Source organism: Xenopus tropicalis, chromosome 1, assembly GCF_000004195.4.
Source record: "Xenopus tropicalis strain Nigerian chromosome 1, UCB_Xtro_10.0, whole genome shotgun sequence".
NCBI lineage: Eukaryota > Metazoa > Chordata > Amphibia > Anura > Pipidae > Xenopus > Xenopus tropicalis.
In genome coordinates, this window is record NC_030677.2 from 107369450 (window position 1) to 107397149 (window position 27700).

The window sequence follows — 27700 nt, forward strand, 5'->3', positions numbered from 1 at the left end:
GGCAGTAGTTGTGTGCCGAGAAGTTCAGCCAATTGTTCCACTGCCGAGAGCTCTCCATTGAACTGTACAGGGAGCAGCCTGAGAACAGTCTTTCTGCACAGACAAGTTCATCCTGGCCACACAGCTTGCTTAGCTCTCTGCCTATAGTGTGCTCTGCAGAGCTGTACTGCATTCAGTCAGTAAGTACAACTTTTATTCCTTATTATACCACAGACCTCACATTGCTTAATCTGTTGCCCGTGCATCCTTGCTGAGCTAGGACCATATCTGGTCAAAATATTCAGTTGTCACCAAGGGGGACTGAGCACAGCTTCCCCTCTATAAATAGCATGAGACAGATTCAGAGAGAATCAGGAGCCTGACTCGATCTCTTTGGGATTCACTGAGAATGGGGCTTAGGGATTCAGATACTAGACACTATTTCTAATTATTAGTTTGTAAAGAAGGGTCTTGATAAATATGCCCCCCCCCTTATTTATTCATTAGACTTTAGGAGTATTATTTATCGGTTATGTAAATGTTATAGAAGCACAGTGGGCTTTCTATTCCTCCTGTTCAGCTGTTTTTAAATCTCCTCATGGCACCAAGTGGTTTTGACCTTGGCCCATACGTTGCTTGCAGGATGCAAACAGCTGTTGCTGGTAATATGCAGGGGGCTAAAAAATGTCACTGAAAATCTGCACTGCTGCTCACACAAGGCCAGTCACTGGGGAAAGTTCTCATACTTTCCTATATAGCAACTACCACAGTGCCTATTTAGCAAATATATGCCACCGTAATTCTTTCTATTTTAAAAACAGTGAAATTTGCAAAGGGAAATTATTCCAAAAAAAAATAGTGCATGTTTAACACCATGGTTTGTAAATCCCAGGTGTTTCATAACAACATTATGTCACATAAGAAATTGAATCCAGAATGTTTTTCTTTCAGCAAGCTAGGGAAATGATTTTGGCTTGCACCTCTAACTTCTTTTCAGGAGATTCTAATGTCCTGTTGCCAGTACTGGCCAGGTGGCAACCCTAGACAAATTCAAAACACAGTGGTAATGCCAAGTTAAATTGCTTCCCCTAGGTGCTAAACCGTGCCACTTATTCCATGGGTTTCATATCACAGTTTCTCTTGGAACCATTTCCCATAGATAGCAGTGTCACACAAAAGCACTCACTATTTTACTGTTTATACTTTAGTTCTGTGCTTTCTGATGAATAATGATTCCTTTGACGAGAAAGCCAGTAACTGAAATGGAAATGATTGCACCAAGAGTAAAACAGAATATAGAGGTTTAGGAAAGTATGCCACTGCTTACACAGATATCTCTGTAAATATTACTATGTGCTCTGTTATATATGCAGCTTTTGCATGAGTAATGGCTTCGGCTCTTAAAACTGCCTTCAATTAAACCAAATCAATGCACTGTTTTCTTCTACTACTTAATATTTTTCCTTTTCTCCCATGATTGCATCTTTAAGCTTCAGTATTCAGATTAGTAGAGGCAGTCCTATAGAAAAGTGCTATCACACTAAGTGGCACATCGATGACGGTTCTCTTTGCTGTGTTTGTGACAGTGGCCAGAGCTTGTACATATCAACAAGATAATCATGTTTGCTTGATGATAAGCAGCTCCATCAGAATGAATTATCAGGGACACACTTTAGCTGCCATACTGTGCTAAAAATATTCTAATACAGGTATGAGACCTGTTATCCAGAATGCTCAGGGCATGGAATTTTCTAGATAAGGTTTTTATGCAAAATTTGGATCTTTAGGGCTCTGGCACACGGGGGAGATTAGTCGCCCGCGATTAACTCCCTGTTCGCGGGCGACTAATCTCCCCGAGTTGCCTACCCCTGCCATCCCACCGGCGAACATGTAAGTCGCCGGCGGGATGGCAGACGCGGCGGGGCGATTTGCGCGAAATCGCGCCGCCGCGAACAGGGAGTTAATCGCGGGCGACTAATCTCCCCCGTGTGCCAGAGCCCTTAAGGGTAAGGACACATAGAGCTACTAGTAGCAGCTACTTGTCGTGGCTACTATAAAAGACAATGCTGATCATGTACTGATAATTGTCTCTACGTGTGTTTTAGCAGGGGCAGTTCTGATTGTTGTCTATGGCAGGGTATTTTCTGGCATTTAGTAGCCATGACAAGTAGTTGCTACTAAGTAGCTCTGTGTGTCTTCACTCTAAATCTACTATAAAAATCATTCAAACATTACGCCAGAATCTCTCTCTCTGTTTGTTGGAATACAAGCAATCGTTCTTGCTGTATATTCATACAAATAGCAATACTCATTAGAACTGCTAAATAGCATGTAGTTCTATAGTCATATATAAGCTTCGCCAACCAACAGGATGTTCCTAAAATCTGCTTTTTTTATCCACCCCTTCACTGGGCACTGTGAGGCTAGTGGAATGGAATCAATAACTAAAGATGACCACCTTGAGGTGGGCAATATCAGACTGATCCAATCGCTTGGCCATCTTGATGTGGGCGATATTAGACTGATCCAATCACTTGGCTCTTGGGCCAAATGATTGAATCACAATGGGGATAAAGGCCGTCGGGGCAAGCACTACATAAATGAGCTGATGCTGTCATCGCTCCAATAAACCTGTCTGAGCGATATTTGTCCAATTTTTAACCAGATATCAGTGGGTAGGCCTCTCAAAAGTGCCTCATACACAGGCAGATAAGCTGCTTACTCAGAATGATGGCAGCTAAAATCTTCCTGTGTCATCTTTAGATGCTCACTATACTGGATTCAATAGATATGGAGTTCACCATACCACAGAAAAGGAGCACAAAAGCTACAGTTCAGTATTTCTGTACATGTAACCTGTATAAAATGGTTTGGATCTGGGGCTGATATTATTTAATGTCTGAACATGATCATAAGATATGCAGTAGCATTCCTACCCTGGCATTACATCTCCAGCAAGTATTACTAGTTAGGGAAAGGAATACTGTCATCGTGTAGGTATACATCATTCTGATTTGTTTATACTTTCTTTCGTAGTTCTGTCACACACACTGATTCATTTTTCTAGTTATGGGATCTATTACTAGGCTTGTGACCTGGGGCTTTCCAGAATTTGTACCACCCTTCCTTAGGTCTATTAAAGACATTTAAACACAAAATTGTAAACATGAGGATTGTTTTGCCACCATAATGGATTCATGCAACTTACTAACCATCAAGTACAAGGTGCTGTTTTATAATTATGACAGAAAAAAAAAGGAAATTGTTATAATATAATATTTGCTTAAAATCTAGATAATGGGTTTATAAATAATAGATCCCATGCCTATTTTAAAAATGCAGTGCTTTTCTTTGCTATTACCCTGTCTTGTGGCTAAATCAGTAATATGTATCTCCAGGCAGCAGTGTTGTTAACATAAAGGAGCATTTTAAGAGAAGGGTTGTCTATTCATACTTGAGACACTTTAAAACTCTGATCTTAAGTATACAAACAGTGTCATACATCACAGGATTGCTTTTTTTCTCTTTATGTTTGTGAGCCACAGAGGGAGTACAACTAGGGGAGTAAACCAGTTTTTCCAAGACTTAACCCATATATTTCAAAATGATTCAATTAATTATTATGAAAGTATTTCTCAAGGTGAAAGTACATTTCAGTTTCTAAAGCACTTCAGGCATGGAGGCTTCAAATCACTGAGACATTGTTGTTTTATTAAAAGTAAATTGGATTTTAGGCTAGTGCTACACAAGTCTGATATTCAGCCTGTGTAGAAATGGCCTTTGACGCTCACAGGCACTGCTTTTGCCTTGGAGCGGACACACAGAAGAGACTTTGGCATGAATATGCATTTTCGTGGAGAAATCCACTCTGTGTGTCTGTACCAAGACCAACGCACAGGCACAGTAGGGGGCAGAGGCCAAACAATTGGAGAGTCTCATCCCCTTGTGATACAAGTTTTACAGGGTTATATAATAAAAAGTGAAAATAGCACAACCTAGCAATCAGAGCAGGTTTATTTAGAGACCAGATTTTCATTAGTTTTTATTATTATTTATTGTATTTAATTTATTAAAGGAAAATTAGAACCCCCAGAAAGAATATTTAGTGCATTTTGCTATTTTACAACTTTTATCTTGTGCCACCATTTAGTGATGGTCTGTGTGCTCCCTCAGAGATCACCTGACAGAAAATAATGCAGCTCTAATTGTAACAGGAAGAAGTGTGGGAGACAAAGCTCTGTCTATTAATTGGCTGATGTGACCTAACACCTTGGTTTGTTTGTGTGCACCATGAATCATATGATCATTTTAATACTTAAAATGGCAATTTTCTATTTAGGTTACACAAAAAGTATAATTTTATGAAAATGGTTTATTTGTATGAAGTAAGGTTTCTCATGAGCTGTTTTATGTGATATATTTTTATAGAGATAGAGACCTACATTGTTTGGTGGTAGTTATTTATTATTTTACTACAGTTCTTCTTTTCATATTTTGTCTATCACTCAAACTACTGTCTGGTTGCTAGATTAAGTTAGACCTTAATAACTAGGTAACAATTTACATTTCAAAATGGGGTGAAAAAATTCAAATTGACCTTAAAATAACAATTTCTACTTAATTCCAACAGTTAACTTTAATATAAACATCCTTTTTAATATAGACAGTGCCTGCATGTTGTGATCAAAATCATGGCTTTATATTATAAAAACTAGTACAATCTGGTATGCATATCATTAAGGACTTTATTTCTTTTGATCTCCATCTATCTCTGTGCATGTTCCTGAGATGTGCTTAAAGGCTTTGACTGAAGCAAAGTTTATGTGCTTGTCTGAATGTCACACTTCATTCCTATTGGGTTCTACCCAAGTTCAGTCTCTTCTTGGAACGTACCAGGAGAATTAACTTTTATAGTGAAATAATGGATGTGCTTGATAACTGTTGGCATTCACAGCTGCCATTAGACAGCAATCGATTATTAAGGCTTAAGTGGTACTGATGAGTTTGATGGTTTTGTTTTTCATTCTGCATCATTTAAAAAAAAAATCTAATAGCTTGGGGCCTGGTTACTGCCAACACCTATAGTTTAATACACTCAGAGAAGATCCTTGGGTCTGTCATAACAATATTTTCTCAACTAATGGGGTTCTGGGTTCAAGCCCTTGTTGCCACACTGGTGAATATGTACACTGCATTTATTTACAACCAATGTAATATAAATAGGCCTACATTTTAGACACAAGTTGTGTCTTGTGAGCCAGATGCCTTTTTTTCTGCTGAAAAAAACCCTTACGTGGTATCAACATCAAATGTTTAAAAGAGAATGATCAAAAAGTGGTACACAATTTCCCGACAGAATTAAATAAAGACATGTCAGAAATATAATACAAAGGCTTATTATTTACAGAAGACCAGGGCAGTTTGGTTTAAACCCAATCTAGAGGTTATTTGCTTTGGATTAACAACTACAATTAGGTTTGTTTGGAATTAGAATTATTATATATAATGATTATATTGTTTTTGTATTGGCATTGTAATATATAATTGCACTTGCTGATTCATGGCAGTTCTCTCATAATAATGGGCATGTATCAAAGGCTCTAATTATAATCTTGAAATGACACCAAAATCTTTAGGTGTTCAAAGAAGCTGTTTATGGCCTTTGTATACTTTGTATACCTATGTTGTAGAACATGGTACACTACCTGGTCTTCCCTTTAGTACATATACTTTTTTGACCCATAACTCTGTGCCTGTGCCTTCCTACACATTTGCTATAAGCTATAAATAGCTGAGCAGTTGCAAACATTCAAACGCCATTTACAGACAACATGGATGTTGGATGTTTTCTATTGTACAGGAATTAACCTTCTCATTTATTATTATTTATCACAGAGGAAGTGATAAGGAGATAGAAGCATGAAAAGGGACATTGCGGCTTATATGATACCACTGATTATGTAATACCCAGTTGTATACTTGTAATTAGATTGCCTTACATAAAAGGTTGAATATACTGTTTGTATTCAGGTAATGTAGAGTACCAATTTGAATAAATATGATATTGATGTCACAGTTTTCTACACAGTTTTTCACAAAAAGCCAAATAAATGGTCTTGTCCCTTTCCAAAAGAATTATTACTATAAAGTACATTTACTGTTAGCCTTCCAACAATATCAATCATGTGCCTATTTGGCTTATGTGTCTGATTTGTGATAAATTTCAGTTACACAGTATTAAATTAGGGATAAAACACCATCAGGGCCATTTTACTAAATGGGCAATAGGGGCATTTGTCCAGGTTCCACTATGACAGGAGGCTCAATATAAGACATTTCATCTGCTATAACTCTTGAATGAAGCATCCCCCTAAAATGGCAGACTGCTCATTTTGATCCACTGGGAGAGCATAACAGTTATCCAATCTCTATAAGACTGTATTTTATATGTTTTATTTTCCATTTTGTAATTATGGTTTAACTGCTTCAATGGCCATTAGTTTAGGGAGGAGCACCTGGACCTCAATTCTGTTTTGGTAAACAAAGATTACTTATGTAGCATTAATGCAATAATAGCCAATACATTATATTTGGGCCAGAAGTCTTTAGTAAACCTGCTCTTGCTTTTTTCTGGCCAGGTCATTAATCGCTGTCTATCGCACCTTAGTAAATGGACATCCACGTAGGGAAATAGGACCAGAATAATAATAGTATTATACTCAAGAGGAGTCCAAATGGTAAAGCTCTGCACTGCTGTAACAATTGGATCTCTGTTTAAATGAGTAGAAAATATAGATTTTTTTACCCAGTTCTGATCAGAGTCCATTCCATGTAGATACAGGTTGTATTAAAATCAGTCAATTAACTGTCAATATATCAGTAAACTGATTTGTCGACCCCCTGGAGAGCTGTCAGGCAATATGCTAAATGTTAAGACAACCAAAAAATGAAAGAATGCTTACCACTGGTAATGTTGAATCCAGGTCCACACACAGGTCCAGGTGTGTGCAAGAACACCAAAGTAGTTGAGACCAGGAGCCTTGTATTGTTTGAGCCTTGTAAGACTTTTTGTCTTATGTATTTCGTGTCACCAAGAAACACTTAGGGGCAGATTTACTAATCCACGAACGGTCCAAAGGTGTCCGAATGCGTTTTTTTCGTAATGATTGGTATTTTTGCGACTTTTTCGTCACCGTCGCAACTTTTCCATATGTTCCATGACTTTTTCGTCGCCGGCGCGACTTTTTTTTGTATATTTTCTGCGACTTTTCCGTCACTGGCGCGAAAAAATCGGATTGGTTTTTCCGCCGTTTACAAATGCTCAATACGAAAAAATCACGCCGGCGACGAAATAGTCGCGCAAAATACGATAAAGACGCAGCGGCAACAAAAAAGTTGCGACAAATACGAACAAGTCGCAACGGCGACGAAAAGACAACAAAATTTTTGTTTAAAAACCGAATTTTTCCCTTTTGGGATTCTGATTCGTGGATTAGTAAATCTCCCCCTCAATCTCACAGTAACAAATATAGCATTCTATTTTCTTCATTTCTTATCTTTTTGAAGGACAAACTGTCGAATGTGACTATTGTTGTACAACCTATATTTAAATAATTTGTCATTATTCATCCTACATGTTTATTGCAAAACTTCAATAAAATGTTTAAAAAGAAACAAAAAAAACAAATATACAATATTTCAGCCCAATTAGTGACTAAGTAAAAAATCCATTTTGCTTCCATTATAAGAAGCTTAGAAACTGTATTCCTTCTCTTACATTTTGGATAATTTTGTCTGTACCTTTTACTTTTAAAAACTCATGTCAGAGGTAAATCATATTTCCAAAGTTTCCCAAAGCTTAGTTTTTTGTAGACACAAACTTGTATCCTTTTTTTGCAATATTTTCTTTAAAATAGAGCCTGTCTCCAAAACAACAAAATAATTATTAATAATATTCTATTGTAATAATATGAATAATATTCTTTATCTTATTATATGGAGGACTGTAGGTCAGGATACAGGAAACTACTTCAGTCCGGAATTTGTGCCAGCTGGTATTTGTGTTCTAAGGCAAAATGCTGAAACATGGCACTTGTGTTAGCATTTAGTCTCAGAACACAAGAATTTTATGATGGTATACAGAATTAAATACCTTTATATCTCTATAGTAACGTAATAGTCTCTGATAGTGCCCACCCATCCAATATACAGAGCTCACATTATTCCATAAAACTAGAAAAACACGGACCATAATTCCATCAAAACAACTCCTAGATCTTTAAATGACAGAACTAGAAGAGAAAGCCAATGCTGGCATTGTATACTGGGCTTGTAGCAAGTAGTTAAATGAAGGTACATGGTGGTGGGTGTGTAAGATCTTCGATCTGGTCTGATGAAGCATTTTGGCTTTTGTGTTTCAGGGAGGGCATCAACCAGTAGTTCAAGTTGCAGTTCAGGCAGCAGGTTTGAACAAGTAAGGTTTGGGGGAAATGCTATACTTAATAAGCCCTGTTTCTGTTTTTCCTGATTTTTTTCCCTTCATACCAAATGATAAAGAACCATAATTGCTTTAGCAAAACTGATTTTTTTGTTAGGATATGGAGATGTGAAAGTTAATTGCCATCTCTGCAAACTGAATGTTTTTGGGGAACTTGGATAATTCAAGGCCCATAGTATTCTTAATAGTAGAAGAAAAGTTTAAATCACTGGGGTGCCAAAATTTTAGACCCCCCCTAGTGATTAAAATCACTTACCCTGGGCCAGTGCTACCTCTTCACTAAAATCTGCGCTGGCCATACGCAGTCAAAACCGAACTTAGAAATGAAAAGCCGGCTTTTTCTCTCTATTGCGCGTAGTGCATAACGCAGTGAAAAGAAGAGAGAAAAGGAAGAAAGATTGCACCAAAGAACGACTACAGAAATATCCCCAGGCGGTGTGGTTTTCTGCTAATAGGAGCACCGGCTTGGGGTATCAGGTAAACTATTACAATCACTGTGGGGCACCTAATAGTTATGGGCAAAATTTTTTGCCAAACATGGATTTGCAGCGAATTCCGAGTTTCGCCATTGGTAGATTTTTTTGCAAAACGGGCATCAAAATTCACCACAGAAAAATGCACCAAAAAATTGTCAGCCACATAAAACAAATTGTTGCATGCATCAAAAAAATGGTCACGCGCACCATTGTTGCCCTTTCACTAATATTTTGAAAGATTTGCTAATTTTTCGGCAAAGCAAAACAGGGCAGATTCGCTCAACTCTAGTGCCTAACATTTGGCACCCCCAGTGATTTAGACTTTCCTTCTGCTTTAATGCACTACTGGCGATGGAAAGGTTAATATCTGCAATGCTGCCACAGTACACAGTTTACATATTAAAATGTCAGAAGTACTATATATTATTTATTTAGTTTTCTTCACACTCCATCAGTGCACAACATCATGTTCACACATTTTCATTTTAAAGTCTGAGATAATGGTCTTGATATTCAAAGTAGTTTGATGGTTTTCTTTATACCTTTATACATTATTAGCATTATTCATGTACTGCAACCACAGATAAAAGCAGCAGCATAACTGCTGGGAAGCAGAACCTGCCAATGCTGAGGTGTCTGGGGTAGAATGGGCCTTGTAAGGACTGGCAGAGTTGGTGCTTCACCTCCAAGTGTGTACATGGGTGGATGTTGACCAAATCATGAATTATCCATATATGACTATCACTGGTATATTTACAGCACATATTTGCACTGGAGGTGCCCACATTTGTCTAACTGTTAGAATGGGGATTAATCTGCATGTGTTTGTAGTTGTTGTGGGTTTGTGGTACATATGATATGTGTGTTTTTCTTTCCATCTGCACCCTGCTCATTATACAATATGTCCATTATTTGCTGATGTTATGCTTTATTGTACATATTCTGCTGTGATCTGAGAAATATTTTTCAACTTTGAAATGGTGACTTTTCCATCGCTAAACACACTTTTCTGTACCAGGAATCAATCAAGGTTCAACTGTAAAAAGCTTAGAAAATGTCACGGAGAAAAGACTTAGAAAAATACAGAGACTTGGATGAGGATGAAATATTGAACAAACTTACAGACGAAGAGCTGACAGCCTTGGAGGGGGAACTGGAAGAACTGGATCCTGATGTAAGTATCATCTAGGTAAAATCTAAATATACTCCTTTTAAACCTGGATTTTAATGTAGTTTGCACCATTCCAGATAATAGATCCCATGCCATATAACATAAGCATGTTATCCTATACCATCTGAGCTATGTAAAATAAGCTTTGTGTGTTTAGGTTGAAGGTCGCCTTTGAGACTAGTCTTGCTGTGTTATAATTACTGTAACGTAGTATAAATTGTCTTTGAAAGTATGCAACATTAATAATGTTCTCTATGGGTATTTTAAACAGTTTATAGAAGGTTTGGCCCTGTATAGTATAACTTTTGTGTACATTTCTGCAAAATTTACAAAATTCACCATATATAGCATAATACAGTTATTGCAAAATATATAGTAGGTGCGTTATCAGCACATTTCAGATTTTAAAGTACATTTTCTTTTTTAATTAAAAAAAGTATTTTATTGGGTTTACAAAAGAAATTAGGTATAAAAAGAACAAGTTATGGAAAAAAGCATAAAAAAACCATCAATGACAATGACAATATAAGTGAATGTAATGTACATATTTTAGTGTTATAGTTCTCTTAAAGGGGAAATAACCCCAGATTTTTACTGCTAGCACCCTGGGTATTCCCCACTGCCCCCTCCCCCATTACATAAGCCAATTGCTTAAAAGTCAACTATTTCAAAATACTTGCTGCCAAACTGCTGACTTCTGGGGGAGGGGGGTGGGTTGGCATCCATCATTGTTTCACTTACATACCCAGGAACCATGGCTATAATCACCAAACAGAAGGTTGTAGTTAGCGATCATTGCCATGTAGCCTCAGACCAGGACTGGCACAACCAGAGAGCTCTGCAGTTTAGCACCATGTACTTAGGCACAGTTGATTTAGTCAATAGGGTTAATGCAGTTGGGAAAGATGCAGGGGGGTCCTTAAACCATGCATAGTGTATGGAACCTTTAAATTCCAAAGCAGTGCCATCCTAAACCAACCAAAACAGCATGGAAATGATATTCTGAATGAAATATAAACATTACATTTAAGTATCACGTTCTTAATCCCAACTTGATGTATGTTTATATAGGCCCTTGAGTTTATATCTACACCAAAGGCTTCCTGTAGTTTATGTCTTTTTGCCATGTATTCTTCTTTCTCCTTGAATAAGGTGTATATGTTACTGCATGCTCATTTCCCAGCAGTTTTTGATCGGCCTTAGCAAATATAGTAAATGCGGTGCAAATGCATGTCTACTCGTACTAGTGTTTTATTAAACTGCATGCCATTAGCTGGTTTTGGATTACAATCTGAATGAATCACTATACATTACTCTTTACTGTCTCTCATAAATTATTTAAAAACATTGTTTACTGTGAATGACATAGTTTTGGCTCAGACTAGCACTTTAATAGTATACTATGTCCCAGGCACCCAAGAAAGGCTCTGCTAACAGGACCTTAACTTAACTTAGAGATGAACAAACATTTCACAACTGTAATCAGGCAGTGAGCATGCCCCTTCCATAACACTCCATGGGATTTTTTCCAAACTTACTTGCAAATGCAAATTCATAGCCCCCCCCCTCCCCAAGTGGGGAACACAGTCATAGCCTAATGGCAAGCCCATTTATTTCCTCAATGGAGCTCAAGACTGACTACCTGGCATCTACCTAGGCCTCACAAACCTCCATACTTCTCTAAAGCTTTGTTCTTCCCCAGCTCTAGGAGGCCAGAAAGCACATTCCTGCTGCTGAGAAAGAGAGCCCCCCCTGACTTATTCAAGGAGTTATACAATACACAAGTAGTATTAACAATCCACAACTTGTATAAATGCAGTAGTTTTTGTATAATTCTGTATTGTACGTATAATTCAAAGTACTTTTACTTTTAATATTTGTATCTGTTGATCAAGCACCTAAAATAAATGCAATAATTTCATAGTTTATTTTTTGTCACAAAATTTCCTGTTTTAGAAAGGTTTTCATTTTATTGTGTTGTAGAGAGCCATGACTATCATTTGACCTCATGTTTATTTTATTGTTCAAGAACAAAAACAATTGTATTATATTTATAACCCTGATTATACCCCAGTTTACATGCCCTGCACCAGTGGCCACCATGCTCTGTGTCATTACAAGGCACAACAGACACTAGGATGAAGAGCACAGACCTACTCTTCCCCAGCAGCAATGCATACAATATAGGTATCATTTATGACCTTCTGTGCAGTATGCAAAAGGCAAAAGACCTAGTGTGCCCTTTTTTGCACTTTGCACATTGCCTTTTGCAGGATGGCTCCATTGTGGAGCAACTTAACCCTCCTCAATGCAATATTGTATGTGTTGAACAGCTCTCTGTTCAAAACAGACAGGCACTGGGCTAGCTGTCCCTAACTTGCACATTTTTCAGATGTTGAAATTACAGTGGCAAAGGATGCAGGCTGCAGGGGGATGCTGTCCTTACTACCAGCCCCATGGTGCAATCTTTTATCCTGTTTTATGTGTCAACCGCAATCAGACTTGTGAAAAAATTCCTTGCTAAATGAGCACTAAGGATCATACTGTTGTGCCCTTTAGCACTCTGCACTTCTGCTTTCTATAGTAAAAAAAAACATTATGTGCATGCTAATGGATGCTATGGTGTGCATAGTTCTTTTGCTTATGCTTGTGTATTAAAGAATACACCTTTTACACTGTTTAGAATTATTTATTATCTCAGTCTGTAAAATAAAGTATTCTGCCAGTATATGGAGCATGTAGAAAATATTAAAAGCAAAGAAAACAGCCATGCCCCTATGTTGGTGCAGCCGCCAATTTAATAAACGTTCCCCACAAGAAAGAATAAAGGCATATGATTATCTTGTTTTTTCTTCTCAGAATGAGCTATTACCTGCAGGACTAAGGCAAAGAGATCAGACCAAAAAAATGGCAACAGGGCCTTTTCAAAGAGACGCCCTTTTGGATCATTTAGAGAAACAAGCCAAGGAAATTAAGGACAAAGAAGACTTGGTGCCCTACACTGGAGAAAAAAGAGGTCAGTTTCTTCATTTTACAAAGTCACCTTATTATATAGTGATGTTTACAATTTGTAGTCTGAAAAAAAACAAATAGTTGAATGTCACATAAGGGCACATGTATTTATTTTTTGTATTAACGTTTTACTCAAATTTGTGGTTCCATATCTACAAAATTGCAAAGCACTGAGCTATAGAACACTCAGCACTCAGGTGCTGGGGTTGGGCAAGGGGAGGTGGGCTTATCCACCTCCCCATTACATCAGTATCTGCTTTTTTTTAATCCCATTACCGAAGACAGCACTGCAACATAACACTGCCTATGCCATGCTGACCATGGGTCAATTGAAAAATACATTGTACCATTACCCAATTACTAGCTAAGGCACTCATGCATAATTTTTACATTCAAAGCCAAGAAAATACTGGCCAGCCAGGTGACACCCAAGTCCTGTATAGTTGCACTAAAATAAGAAGGCAGAACAATGAGTATGTAAAAGGTTTCCTAGCCTAAATGTTAAAGAGCAAAAACTTCCCTAAGCAAAGTCACGCAAAGCAGGTTCTTTGTTTTATGGGTGGGGAGCAGAAAAGGCACACAGCTGGTTCATCTTTGGAAGGCTAGTAAGCATTTAAGACAGCGGAGTTTTATCTTGCTCAGTGCCTGCTAAATTCATTCTTGATGAGTGTTTGTTATATTTGGTCGTTGGCTGCTATTTTAGAAGAACAGGGCTGCTCCTTTGTTCCCTTTGTCTGGCTATCACTCAAGCTTTTCTGACTCTTCCTTAGGGACATGCCATAAATAGCTCCTGTGTCACATTCTTGTTTTATCCACTGTGTGGAAAACCCCTCAGTTCTTGAGTGATAAAATCAGCTTATTTATTATTCATATGCTGCTTGTAATACATAGCTTTTACAATGAGCAGAAACATTTTTCATCTTCTTACAGACAAATAGCAAATGTTTTAAATTTGGGCCCAGAAGCAAATACACTATGATCTGAAAAGGTCACAATAACTTTGCACTACCAGTGATAGTACTGTAATTATATGTCAAAAACCTCACCAAAAACTCTCAATTGCATTTTCAATATTATGGTATATATACTATGGTTATTGCATTAGTGAGTCCATTTATTATATAACTTTGGTTTATTGGTATTGATCTTTTATGAAAGAATGTAGGAGATATTGTAGTTGCTGTTTTATAGGAATGGAAATACCTGGGGTAAAAACTAACCATACAAGGATCAACACAGCTGAGCAGTTTGGCTGATTCTGACCAGAAAGGAATCCAATAGTGTTGAATAGTTTATTCTGTTTGCAGGTGCTCTGGCGAGACATTGTTATCTGCTGCTGTCACTTGGGAGGTGAGATGTGCTAGTTTCTCACTCGGGTTAATTAAGATTTGCTACTCCATCATTAATCAAATAAGGGAACAAGTGTCAGCCATAAAAAATCTACTATGTACTGTATATTTGAGGGTTTCTATGATATGATATGTTATGAATATGAGAAATCAACCTACACAAAAGGTCTATAGCTTCTCAACAGAACATGGGCGATAAAAGGGGTCATTTACAACACGCAAGGCAAGGTGCAAAGTGCAAAAACCATGCACAAGCCACCCTGTTTTTGCACTTTGCACCCTGTGCGCTAATTGAATTGCTGCAGGTTTGCGCCCACTCCCCCAAAATACCTGCCTGCATTCGAAAGCGCTGTATACACTTGGGGTGGGAGGGGGCACGTAACCTGTTGTAAAATTGTTGGGCCAGAAAATGTGCATGGATCAATCCATATTTTGTGTGTGTAGAAATGTTGGCCAAATCAGTTGCACTTCCATTATATTTTAATCTTCATTTATTTAGCTTTGGATTGTTCCCACAACCCCATTATAATTTTGCCTGTGTATTCAGCAGTGATAGAATTACCAGTATATTGTTATTAAAGAGGTGGTTCACTTATTGCTAGCAACTTTGCTATTGGTCGTCATTATTTCTTTTTTTTTTTTTTATAGTGTTTTTAATCATTTGCCTTTCTATTCTACTATTTTCCAGCTTACAGATGGGGGTCACTGACAAAAACCTATTGCTCTGTGAACTTACAATTTTATCATTGTTACTTTTTTATTTCCTATCCTTTTTATTCCATCCCTCCCCTATTTGTATTCCAGTCTCTCATTTAAACCACTGCCTGGTTGCTAAGGTAAACAAGACCATAGCAGCCAGCTGCTGAAATTCCAAACAGGAGAGCTACTGAACAAACAGCTAAATAACTAAAAAACCACACAAATTAAAAAATCAAAACCAAATATAAACTGTCTCCAAATAACACTGTCTACGTCATACTAAAAGTTAGTAGTTGTTCACCTAAAAGTTAGGTGAACAATGCCTTTAAATATCTGTCTGCATTATCCTGTGTTTTTACATTATGGTGACCTTTGAATTTGTATGTTTAGTCTTGTTGTGCTATGGCAGTTTTCACACCAATGGTATCCTTTTTTTCCCTAAGGATAAGGGCACAGGCAACTTTTTGTCTCCTTTGTGATATTGCCATTAAAAATGCCCTAAAATACTTTTGTATGAAAGAGGGTTGAAATGGCCTTATCTTAGCAAGTGCAATTATGTAATTGCGCAAAAGTACTAGGGTCTCAAGTCTCAAATATTGCTTATAATTTGTTGGTTATTCTATCCAGACATATAATTACAATTCATCACCTCACACCTCTGATGTAAAGGAATTATCTTATACTGTGTCAATCTTTTCAACAGGGATCGCTGCAAAAGATATCTATTGGCAGTTCCTAAAATAATTGTTATTAAATCAGTAAGGGCCTGGTTTATGTGCAAATTTGAATAAAAATTTCATTTTTCTCTCATAAAGAGTTTTTACCATTTAGGAAACATTTTTGTTTTCCAGCTATTTACTATTACTTTTTTGCCTAAACATTTAGCCTACTGTGATGTGTCAAATCCTATTTTGATACATTGACAAACTGTAACCAGTTTTCCACTCTGCTATCAAAATTGTATCTTTTAATAGGCATTGTATCTTTTAATAGGCATCTCTAAAAAATTATTCTTATTTTTTCTCAGTTTCCTAAAACTACTAGTAAATCTGCCTCTAAATTAGATGAATGTCAGTTTACTGCATGTTGTTTGGATAATGTAACCTCAAAATTATTCTGGTATTCATAATTCTGATAGGAAAGCCATGGATACCCAAAAAGACTGTTGTTGATCCTGTGTTAGAAAACGTAACTTTGGAACCAGAACTTGAAGAAGCTTTGGCCAATGCCTCTGATGCTGAACTGTGTGACATTGCAGGTAAGTGCCGAATTATGCTGAAAACACAATATGAGAAACAGCACAACATAGCAGATACCAGAGGTTTTAATGGGGTTATGTATTAAAAGGCACTAAGTTTGCCCAGGAGCAGTAACCCATTGCAACCAATCAGCAGAAAGCATTTACTAGTCACCTGTTTAAAAGCAAAACTCTTATTGGCTGCTATTGGTTACTGCTCCTGGGCAAACTTATTGCCTTTTATTACTTACGGGGTTATGTATCTAAATTAGACTTTAGCTAACAATATCTCATATCTCACAAGAATATATACATTAATCATCTATTACTTTACTTTTAACATCACCCTAAAAGCTGTAAAGAATCACTTTTCCAAGAAAAAGTTGCCAATTTACTCCAAATATGCCACCCAGACAGCTCCTTAGATAGCTGGTGATTGCTGCCAATTTTCATGCATTCCTGGTTGATTTTTAATAAATGTTCGATTAAGATAGTTATCCTGATACAGTCAGCAATATGTTAGCCTTGTGTAACTAGACCCAAAGTCTCTAACTGGTTGCCATGATTTATATTGGCACAATTTACCCAGTATAAATAACATTCTGATAGTACATGCTCATAGGAAAAGATCTCACCCGTAGTATAGGTATTCGTGAGAGGTAAAAGTAAAATCAAAAAACTTTTATTAAGTTAACACATGATACAGAGAGCCTGTGATGATAACACATGATACAGAGAGGCTCTCTGTATCGTGTTAACTTAATAAAAGTTTTTTGATTTTACTTTTACCTCTCACGAACAATTGCTTTTCATTACCAACAATACCGGAGTGCCTGCCCTCTCTCTACATTTGTGACAATTTACCCAGTGTTAATAAATGTGCCACAGTTATTAAAGCATAACTAAAATGTGCAGTAAGTTTATTCTTAAAAGTCTGAATCTAATAATTGTTAAAATAATGTATATTCTGGATATTTCAGCCAGAAAATTAATTGTTGTGAAAACTATGTTTATAATTATGATATAAATTTTGTTCCTCCAGCTATTCTTGGAATGCACACACTGATGAGTAACCAGCAGTACTATGAAGCCCTTGCAAGTAGCAATATTGTCAATAAAGAAGGTTTAAACAGTAAGTCTAGTTTTCTAATGTCATAAATTGCTTAAATTTACATTACTTCCGACACGTACATAGGGGGCCGCATTTGATTCTAATGGGGGCAGGCATGTAGGAGTCCTCCCCTCCTGCCCCTACCTTGCATTCTGAGGCTACTCTTTTCACTAAGTGCTGGATTTTTTATCTGACGAATAGTGCAGAGTGCAGTGTAGAGAGAGGTGCAAGTGCTCCATAGATGAGCAATATGGGGCACCACTTAGTGCTCTTGCACTTGCACACCCAGAATCTTAAATGACCCCTAGTAACATAGATTAAAAAAAGCCACCTGCTAGTTCATACAGAGCAAGGAAACAACTCCATTTGAAGCCTCTCTAATATGCCTTTAGAGGGGAAATATTCCTTCCTGACACCGACATGGCAATAGGACCAGTTCCATGCATCCTACATTTTCTTCAGCTTTTAGTTGCAAGATTAAATATTCTGTGACTTATAGTCAACCAGTCCAATCTGTACTATTGTTAACACTGTTATGCCCTTCTATGTCTGTCTGGCCCATGCTCCTGGCTGCCTGGTGCTGTTCAACATGAAAGAGTCATGGCGTATGCTTCCCACTGAGCTGCTGCTTGAAAACAAAATTGTGATAGAATATGGTTTCTATATTATGTAAAGAATATATAAGAAGGGTAGGCAGCAGGAAGGTTTCACTCCAGTTTCATAACCTTGGGTCCTCAGATGCCGCAGATCTACAACTTCCAGAATGCCTTGGCTCTTGACTCCCTGTTGGAGGATACCTTAAGTTGTAGCTTTATAAAATTGGGGACTTGTTTAAAAAAAACAATGCTTTTAACCCTCCTTTTTCCATTTTTTAGGTGTAATCAAACCAACACAGTACAAACCAGTTCCAGATGAAGAGCCTAATTCAACTGATGTGGAAGATACTTTGGAACGAATAAAGAACAATGACCCAGATCTTGAAGATGTCAACCTCAACAATATTAGGGTACCTCTCCACAGGAAGTTAAAATATTTTAATATAAAGTATAGTTTGACAATATGTTGTGTAAGAAATAATGATGGTGAAATTGTAGCATTAATAATATAGTAAATAATGTACCCACTACTGTAAATTAGGGGGATATGGTCTATGCCCATATATTGGCACAAGGCAGAAGGCCAAGTGGTTTTACATACACCATGGAACTCCTAGGTGACATCTATTATCATATTAAAGAGGGGTTCAGTATTTTTATAATACACAAGTTTCAGTGAGTCACATGACAAATTACATCACTGAACATCATTTATAACTGATGACATCACTAAGCAACATTTATAAGAAGATCATTTACAGGATATTTATGACTCCTGCTTACTAAATAGTGTCAAATATAAGGATATTATAAGTTACCAAGGAGTTCCATGACCATATACATACACAAGGCTGAGAAGGTAAAGGATCTCTGAGGTGACTTCTAATATCCTTATATCTTTCAATACTTTATTTATTATAATACAGTATAAAGTATAAAGTGAGTCATAAATAATGAATTATAGTATTACCAAGCATCCTTATCGTTTATAAGAATAGAATTTACAGGATATTCATGACTCTTGTGTATTTTGTGTATTATAAATATATAATTTTCCCAGGAAAAGTCTTTATCCTCTGTTACTTATAACTTCTACTTCTGGATTACAGAACATCCCTATACTAACATTAAAGGATTACGCTGAAGCAATGAAAACCAACACTCATGTACAGAAACTGAGCATAGTTGGGACAAGAAGCAATGACCCAGTTGCTTATGTAAGTATTACAGTATAGTAGCAAAACATTGTAACTTGAAATATTTATAGACTTGCATATACACCCACCTTGCTGAGCAGGGGATTATGCTGCCATGAACACTAGCGATACACACAGACTCATAAAGAGTATGTACATTCTTAAAGTGAATTACTTTTATTTGAGACATCTATTCTAACTGCTAAGGGATAATAACTTAGGTGCATTAAGTGCAGTGAAATGGGTCACTTGTTACGAGTTAGTCAGGTGGTTTGCAGTCAAACCACCTTAGAGTGCAGCCAGTTGTCCATTGAATGGAACTTGGATAAACTAAAGCCAGATGGCACACTTTCTGCTGTGAAATGGAAACATATATAAAATCTATAAAATTATTGGACAGAATGCAGTTATTGTCATACTTATCTGGGAAAAGTTCTTTCTGTGGCACACAGAACTTTTGTCTCAAGGTCTCTAAAGGTGATTAGTAGCTTGATATGCTAAAGTGCAAAAAATACCTATCCCTTAAATTGGCCTTTAATGAATACTTTGTGGTAGTTGTACTAGTGTGCTGTAATTTAAGCAAGCTGTGAAAATGCATTCAGATTGAAGGCATGTACTTTGTTCCAGGCTTTGGCAGACATGCTGAAGGTCAACAGCACATTGAAGAGTTTAAATGTGGAGTCCAATTTCATCAGTGGATCAGGCATATTGTCTATTATTGAATCACTCCAGTACAATACGTCACTGGTAGAGCTGAAAATAGACAACCAGGTACAGCAAGTTCACAGATAAATGTATATGTATGTGTATATAATGTCTGTGTATTCCTTTTCCATATATATATAGAAAATAATCATCTGTGGCCAGCACACCCTTCAATGTTTTATCAAAATTTTTTTATTGTAGATATATTGTTAAAACAAACGTTTCGGTCCTTAATAAGGTCCTTAATAAGGACCGAAACGTTGGTTTTAACAATATATCTACAATAAAAAATTTTTGATAAAACATTGAAGGGTGTGCTGGCCACAGATGATTATTTTCTATACAGACATAATTTTGGCTAGCACCCCGCAGAATATTGAGCCTTGGAGTGCGGACACCATTTGGATTGATATATATATATATATATATATATATATATACTGTGTATATATAAAAGAACCATAGATGAGCACTCCCTATATTAATGTAGCAACTTGCCCGGGTGCTGGTAGCAATGTTAAATAGAATAGCAAGAGCACAGTTGGTGTGTGTGTATATATATATATATATATAGTAGTAGGTAGTGACGGCACTCAAAGGCTTTGCGCAAAAATGAAAAAAAAGTCGAAGAATCACATATCAATTGCAGGTGGTGAAGATTTATTTGTCCAACGTTTCAGTCCATTACTTGGACTTTCGTCAGTCCAAGTAATGGACTGAAACGTTGGACAAATAAATCTTCACCACCTGCAATTGATATGTGATTCTTCGACTTTTTTTTCATTTTTGCGCAAAGCCTTTGAGTGCCGTCACTACCTACTACTAGAACTACTTTAGCTCTGGCACCAAGGTATCAATTTGTTTATTGGCGTGTGCTCCCCACTCTGGACTATATATATATATATATATATATATATATAATGCAAAAAATAGCTGCACTCATTATTGAGAATGCCTCGGTGCACACCGCTAAAAAAGTACTTAACAAACTTTATTTATTTTTCACCATACTTTTTAGCCCTGTGAGTGCCCTGATTTATATGAAGTTATATATATATATATATCCTGATGATGGTGCACAAGTTAATCAGTTTGAGTCCGAAAAACAAGATAAATCATTCACAATTATTCTGTTTTATATATATATATATATATAATGAAAAAATGTTATAGAATGTCCTATTCCTACTGACCCCAGCAGCAAGAAAACTTTTGCTTGGTGAGCAAGCAGTTTCTCTCGTAATCATATTCCAGTCTCTCATGCAATCCATTGCATGGTTGCTAAGGTAAACAAGGCTCTAGCTGCTGAAATTCCAAACTGGAGAGAGCTGCTGAACAAAAAGCTAAATAAGTAAAAAAACACAAAAAAAAATTAAAATCAATTGCAAATTGTCTCAGAATATGTCTTTGTCATGCTAAAAGTTAATTTAAAGATGAATAACCCCTTTAACTATATTTTCTTTTTAACAGAGCCAGCCTCTAGGCAACAAAGCAGAAATGGATATTGCAAGTATGTTGGAAAAAAACTCGACCCTTTTGAAGTTTGGCTATCATTTTACTCAACAAGGACCCAGACTTCGAGCTTCGAATGCCATGATGAACAATAATGATCTTGGTATGTCGCAGCAAGGCATGGTACTGAAGATCTGTGCTATTTTAGTGAAGAGGTGGCAACACAAGTGCAGGGTCTAGTTAAAAACCCTAGAGAACTAGAGTTAAAGGAAGGAGGTTGTGAGGTTTATGGGTTTAAACTCTGGCAGCCACTTTAACTCCCATCTGTAGCTACACTCTCCACCTAAAAGGTAGGCCCTCATTTGTTAATAAGATCTATTTTTAATATATGGACATAACTTTCTTTGCTAGGACAAGTAAACAACTACTACTTTACTGCTATACTACTAATATACTACTTTATGTAAGGTAGTGATCCCTAACCAATTGCAGGAGCATTATGTTGCTCACCAACTCCTTGATATTGCTCCCAGTGGCCTCAAAGCAGGTGCTCATTTTTGAATTTCTGGCTTGGAGGAAAGTTTTGGTTGCATAAAAACCAGGTGCACCACCAAATAGAGCCTCCTGTAGGCTGCCATTCTACATAGGGGCTACCAAATAGCCATTTACAGCTCTTATTTGGCACCCCTGGTAAAGTTTTTCATGCTTATGTTGTTCCCCAACGCTGTTTACATTTGATAGTGGCTCATGAGTAAAAAAAGCTTTGGGATCCCTAATATAAGCTAAACCTGTGACCTCTTTAGATTTGAAAGCTGTGGCCATTTCTTGCTATGCCATTATCTACATTATCTTTCTGACCCCCTTCTTGTTTACAGCTCGTATGCATAGAACTGATGGGCCGTGGCACAACTTTTCAGCTCTGGACCTGGAGGATGTATAAGTATAGATAAAATCTCTATACATTTCTCTTGGCTTCACCTCACCATACCTGTGCCACTGGCAGTGCTCTAAACTGCCTCCTTCTGGCTCTTTACAAGCCTTTACTGTAATTCTTGCTTTCTCTATTTCACCTTCAATATATTTTAACTTTTATCATCTATGGTTACATTTTTTCAGCTTTGATTTTACATTTTGACATGACTGATTGTAAAGCTTTACTCCATCAAGAAATTAAAGAAAGCTCTAGATTATACAATCTTATCTTAACAACTTTTCAGCTGGTCTTAATTTTTCTTGCATTTTTTTCAATTATTTGCCTTTCTATTCTGCCACTTTCCTGCTCTCAAATTGGGGTCACTGACCCCAGCACCCAAAACAACTATTGCTCTGTAAGGCTACAAATTTATTGTTATTGTTACTTTGTTTTCCTTATCTTTCTATTCATGCCCTCTTCTATTCATCTTCCAGTCTCCAATTCAATTTACTAGCTGGTTGCTAGGGTAAACTGGACCCTAGCAACCAGATAGGTACTGAAATTCCAAATTGGAGGGCTGCTGAACAAAAAGCTAGATAATTATACTAAGGGTAATTTTAACAGAGGGCAACCCCTTTAAAGGAGACATATCCTATAAAAATAATGAATGTACCAGTGAATTATACTCCTCTAGATATAGAAGGAATGCGCTTAAAAAGTTGTGTTTCTGACTGATTTATTGAGAAATTCCACAAAAACCCCACTAGTCCCGCCCATCTGTTCCACTTCCTGCTGGCTGGATTTTCTGGAAGTGCAGGGGAGCCGGCGGCCCTCCTTACACTGCACTGTAGCATGGGAACCAATCAGCAGCTAGGCTGACCTGATAGGGAACTGAAGCCGGTCTTTGCTTGTGTGAGTGCAGGGCTGTGATTGGCTCTCCCCCTCCTACTGTGCTTCTGGCAGGGACCGATAGGACACACCCACTCTTCATTTCACACAGGACGGACAAGTGATATGATTTATAGGGAGCTCCAATAAAGGGGCCATTTTTACAGAAAGGATTAATGTTTAGCCCAAAGTGAAACCAGCACCATATATTATTCATAATTGCCTACAAAATTAGCGTTTTTCCCATTTATCCAATATGTCTCCTTTGAAGTGTAAGCACCAGAAGAGCTTTCAACATAGCACACTATTAATGGCCCAACCAATCCTTGTTTGTCTGGATTCCATTAAGATTGATAAATAATAAAGCATATAAAAAGGCTATGGGTCCGATTCATAAACAGTTTTTATGACTTTTGACAACAAGGAACATTTTCTTGAGAGTCAGGAAAGTTTGTGAAGAAATGTTACACACATGTATCACGTGTCGGTTCATTGATGTGTAGCTGATCTGCAGGATGTTAGCGCTCAGTGGCAGCAGTCTTCTAACACCCTGTTCTACGGTACAAATGCTATCCGGGCTTAATGATCTTGATAATTATTTCCTGCATTGGAATGATTAGAAAATAATATGTTAACTCAGAAATCATCTATATTTTTTGACAGAATTATAACCACTCAATATACCATTAGTAAATCAGCACCTAATTGAAAAGATTGCTAAATAAGCAATTAATTAGAACCTACAGAGTAGGGTACCTGAAGCAGGAATTAGCATGTGGCTTTCTATGAATGTTATAACCCAAGATCCCTTTAGAATACATTATTTTTATATACTGTAATTCACTCCCATATATTAAAAATTCTGTATATTTGGTCTGTTAGTTGGAAGAGGTTGAGCAGCACAACATTAATTTTGTCAACTTAAAGTTAAGCACTTCTAACAGGAAATATTTAAAATCTGCTTATTTAGATAAGTCATGATATGTAAAGAGACATTTATTTTTTCCCTGGGGAGAAGTGCACCAGCACTAAGTGATACAAGAGTGCATCCCTTAGTGCTCATCCTGTGGGGGAAATCCTGTGCACTCCATGTCAGATAAAAAAAAATCCGGCACAAGGCACACAATGCAGTCAGGAGGCACAGGCCAGCCCTGTTCTTATGCTTCTGGCCTCCCAAGATGTTCACTGTTGGTGTTATTTTCAGCCAACTAGGTATTCCACTTTTTCCAACCTCCAGGCCTCAAAATGACCCCCCCTTCCTTATTGGAGACAACTTCAAGGAAATTCTAAGGCCAAACTTAGAGGTTACTGCCCTCCTGTAAAAATATGAAAATTCCATATATCCATGAAAATACATGAAACATAAAAAACACATTTATTTTTTTACAAGAACCATCCATAGGGGTTGCTCTGGTAGGGACTTAGCTACATAAATGCCTTGCTTACTGCTTGGAGTGTGGAAGGGGACAAGCCCCTGCAATGTTATTATTGGCTTCATAGAAACAATTTCTTCCAGTTTTCACTTGTGTGTTTCACAGGCTAGCATTAGGTATAGTGACTTGGAGCAACAAGTAAGTTTTCTTAAGAAGCTGCAATACACTGCAAATTAACATTATATCTGGTTCACAGGGCAAAATTCTGCTATTTATAATCCCTAAAAAAACCATAAATGTGCAAACAATGCCTGCTGTATGCACATAGCATATTTTCTTTGCTGGGAACTCTCCTGTTGCTTTCCTCCTCTGCAGCAGGTATTCTTCACATACTGCAATAGGATATCAATAAGTAGAACAAATACAATCCGATAATGAATAACATTGTACTGTTTAAGGCACTAAGAATGCCTTTCCATAACAAGCCATATAAAAACTCCCTATGAGTTATAAGCCTTATATCCTTTATATAGAAAACTTTAGGCTTGGCTGTAAAAGCTCTGTATTCAATATTTGCTGGTACATTAGAAGCACCTTATCACTGTTTTGTATAAATGCATTCTATAAACAGATACAATAAATTGCCAATGGAAACAATATGCACACTATATTGTCTTACAACCTACATATTTCTTACAATTACAATTCCTTTATTTTTTTATTTTTTTTTGCCAGTGAGGAAGAGGAGGCTGGCTGATTTGGATGGGCCAATCTATCCCAAATGCCGAAGCGGGGTGTAGAGCCAAGATGGAAACTGCACCATATCGCAGGGCCACTTCCAACGAATCTTTGTGCCAGAGTGGAATTTGCTGAGAAGAGTTAGAGCACAAACAATGAGATGTACCTTCTGTTACACTCAAGATGTTAGATATGCATAAATGGATCACTGCAATACCATTTACAACTCAAGCAACCAGATTTTAAATTCCTGTGTTTTTTAGTCAATTACTTTGTTTGTGACCTACACATTTTTGCAGGCATCTTGCAGATGATCAATCCACAGGTTCTTCTTTTGATCACAAACATAAAAGACAGCCCCTTAATGTGGAACAGAACACAGCAATGCTTAGCGGAGGGTGGTTGGTGGTGATGATATATATCATGTGGTGCTAAGGTGTCAATGTGTGGTGACGTAATTGCTGCAGCCAACTAAACCTGAGAGGTAAAAATCATATATATTCTATAAAGAACCTTATTATTTCTTTTGTTAATGTCAAAGCTAGTAGTGGAATGCATTTATAACTGTTTGAATATGAAAACGTCTAATTTCACCCAAAAAGTGGTCTTTCATGTTTTTTCAGCTTGTAGTATTTTACATTTACCAAGGATGTCTCCCCTACAATGAATAACATTGTACTCACATCTATTTTTTTTTTTACTGGTCCTTGATTCTCCACAAATAAGTAAAATAGAATTTGCAATGGCAGGGTAAAAAATGGCAAGAGTCAGCAAAAGGAAAAATAGTGCATGCACTTTAAAGCAGTCTTTTATATTGGTCTTTGGCTTAAACCTCATCCCAGTATTACCAATTGCACATGAGCCAGATACTACAGGGTTATGAGGATAAACAAAAACAGTGATAAACAGGTTTTTCACTTTAATAAATGCAGCTTCTACTCCTTGGTTAGCAACTCGTCCCTTTAATATTGATAGTGCTGAGTGAAATTTTTCGGCAAGCATGGATTTACGGCAAATTTACACGTTTCGCCAGGGCCTATTTTAAATCCCAGTCTGGGTCTGAGCAGGATGGCAAATGTCTGGTTGCTATGAACTATTACACAGAAGAAAATTTCACCTATATCAGTAAATGTGCCCAAGGGGAAGTAATCCTCAATGTTGAGAGATTTGAGCTTCAAAGCTTCAAAGTGACACAATTCTTTCACTGATGTTTAAATGCAATTTTAGCAGAATAAAATAAGTATCATAGTCAGAAATCTGTTAATGGGCCACACAGTCTGAGAGATTCCTGGTTGAATTTATAATGTTAGGTGTATGCACCCCGCTACACAGTAATTTGGCTCATCGTGCAAGCATGTTAAAGCTTATTAGCCAATAAAAAAGGGAAAACTTATAGCTGATTAAGCTGATGAGCCTTGTTTTCCAAATTGCAGAAAATGTGCACAAATTCCTGAAGTCACTCACATTTTCTTCACATAATTGATTCCAAATAGGATTTAAAAAACAAAACAAAAAACTAGTGTCTTTATTTTCACCACAAGCGTGTTTTTGCCCAAAATAATTGGCTTGTTCCTAAAACCTGCCAAGCTTCTTATTTTTGGCAAAAATCTGCATAAAAAAAGACAGTCAGAGGCTCATCTGTCCATAAATCTGCCAAATAATATGTGAGTTTAGAGCTTAATACATAAAAACTCACCCATGTTGTAATCATTCCTATGGGATTTTTAGAAGCATATTTATCTATGGGTGAAATTTAGAATTCGTTAATTGCTAAATTTGCTCCCATTGGAATGAATAGAACGTGGGTGAGTTTTTATGTATTAAGCTCTAAACGCACATTTTAATATATTTGCCCCTAAGAGGGTGTAATAGGTTAACATCTAAATTTAAAAAATAGGGGCTTGGCATCCCTGCACTTGAGTGATCTAATCAACAATTAGATCAATATGGCCATCTATATGTGCATGACCAACTCATACTGTAATATCTGGCCAAATGTCCAACAGGACATACAATCCATCTATTGTGGCAAATGCAATCCTTGACTTGTAATAACAGATTTAAATACCTGCGTGCAAAAATACACTTTAGAAAGGAATATTACATTTATGTGTGCAGCACACTTGCTATGTATGTACAATCAGTTAAGGCATACACTGTACCTTGTACTTCAGCTGCTACGCACCTATTTCTACATGAGATGTTTGAGTGATAAGATCCATTATTATTGTGTTTACATGAAATACTACATTGAGCAAAATATCTAATAAAATATGTAATTTTTAAATCTAGTAAGATTGTTTTTTTT

At 37.0% G+C, this 27700-nt stretch overlaps 1 protein-coding gene across 3 annotated transcripts; it reads left to right on the forward strand.

The window, feature by feature from the left end:
- tmod1 (tropomodulin 1) lies at positions 1 to 27683 on the forward strand. Of its 3 annotated transcripts, none has more exons than XM_002936690.5 (11): positions 1 to 179; positions 9971 to 10126; positions 12983 to 13139; positions 16322 to 16441; positions 17463 to 17552; positions 18407 to 18537; positions 19237 to 19344; positions 19951 to 20094; positions 21499 to 21643; positions 22356 to 22420; positions 25390 to 27683. In XM_002936690.5, the coding sequence occupies exons 2-10, from the start codon at positions 10007 to 10009 to the stop codon at positions 22418 to 22420; spliced, it is 1080 nt and encodes a 359-aa protein (XP_002936736.2). In that variant the 5' UTR covers positions 1 to 179; positions 9971 to 10006; the 3' UTR covers positions 25390 to 27683. The 3 variants fall into 3 exon arrangements, with proteins under 3 accessions (XP_002936736.2, XP_012809010.1, XP_004910958.1); XM_012953556.3 differs by lacking the exon at positions 22356 to 22420 and adding an exon at positions 8400 to 8452 and having other exon boundaries at positions 2 to 179; XM_004910901.4 differs by lacking the exon at positions 22356 to 22420 and having other exon boundaries at positions 2 to 179.
- The last annotated feature ends 17 nt before the right edge of the window (positions 27684 to 27700 follow it).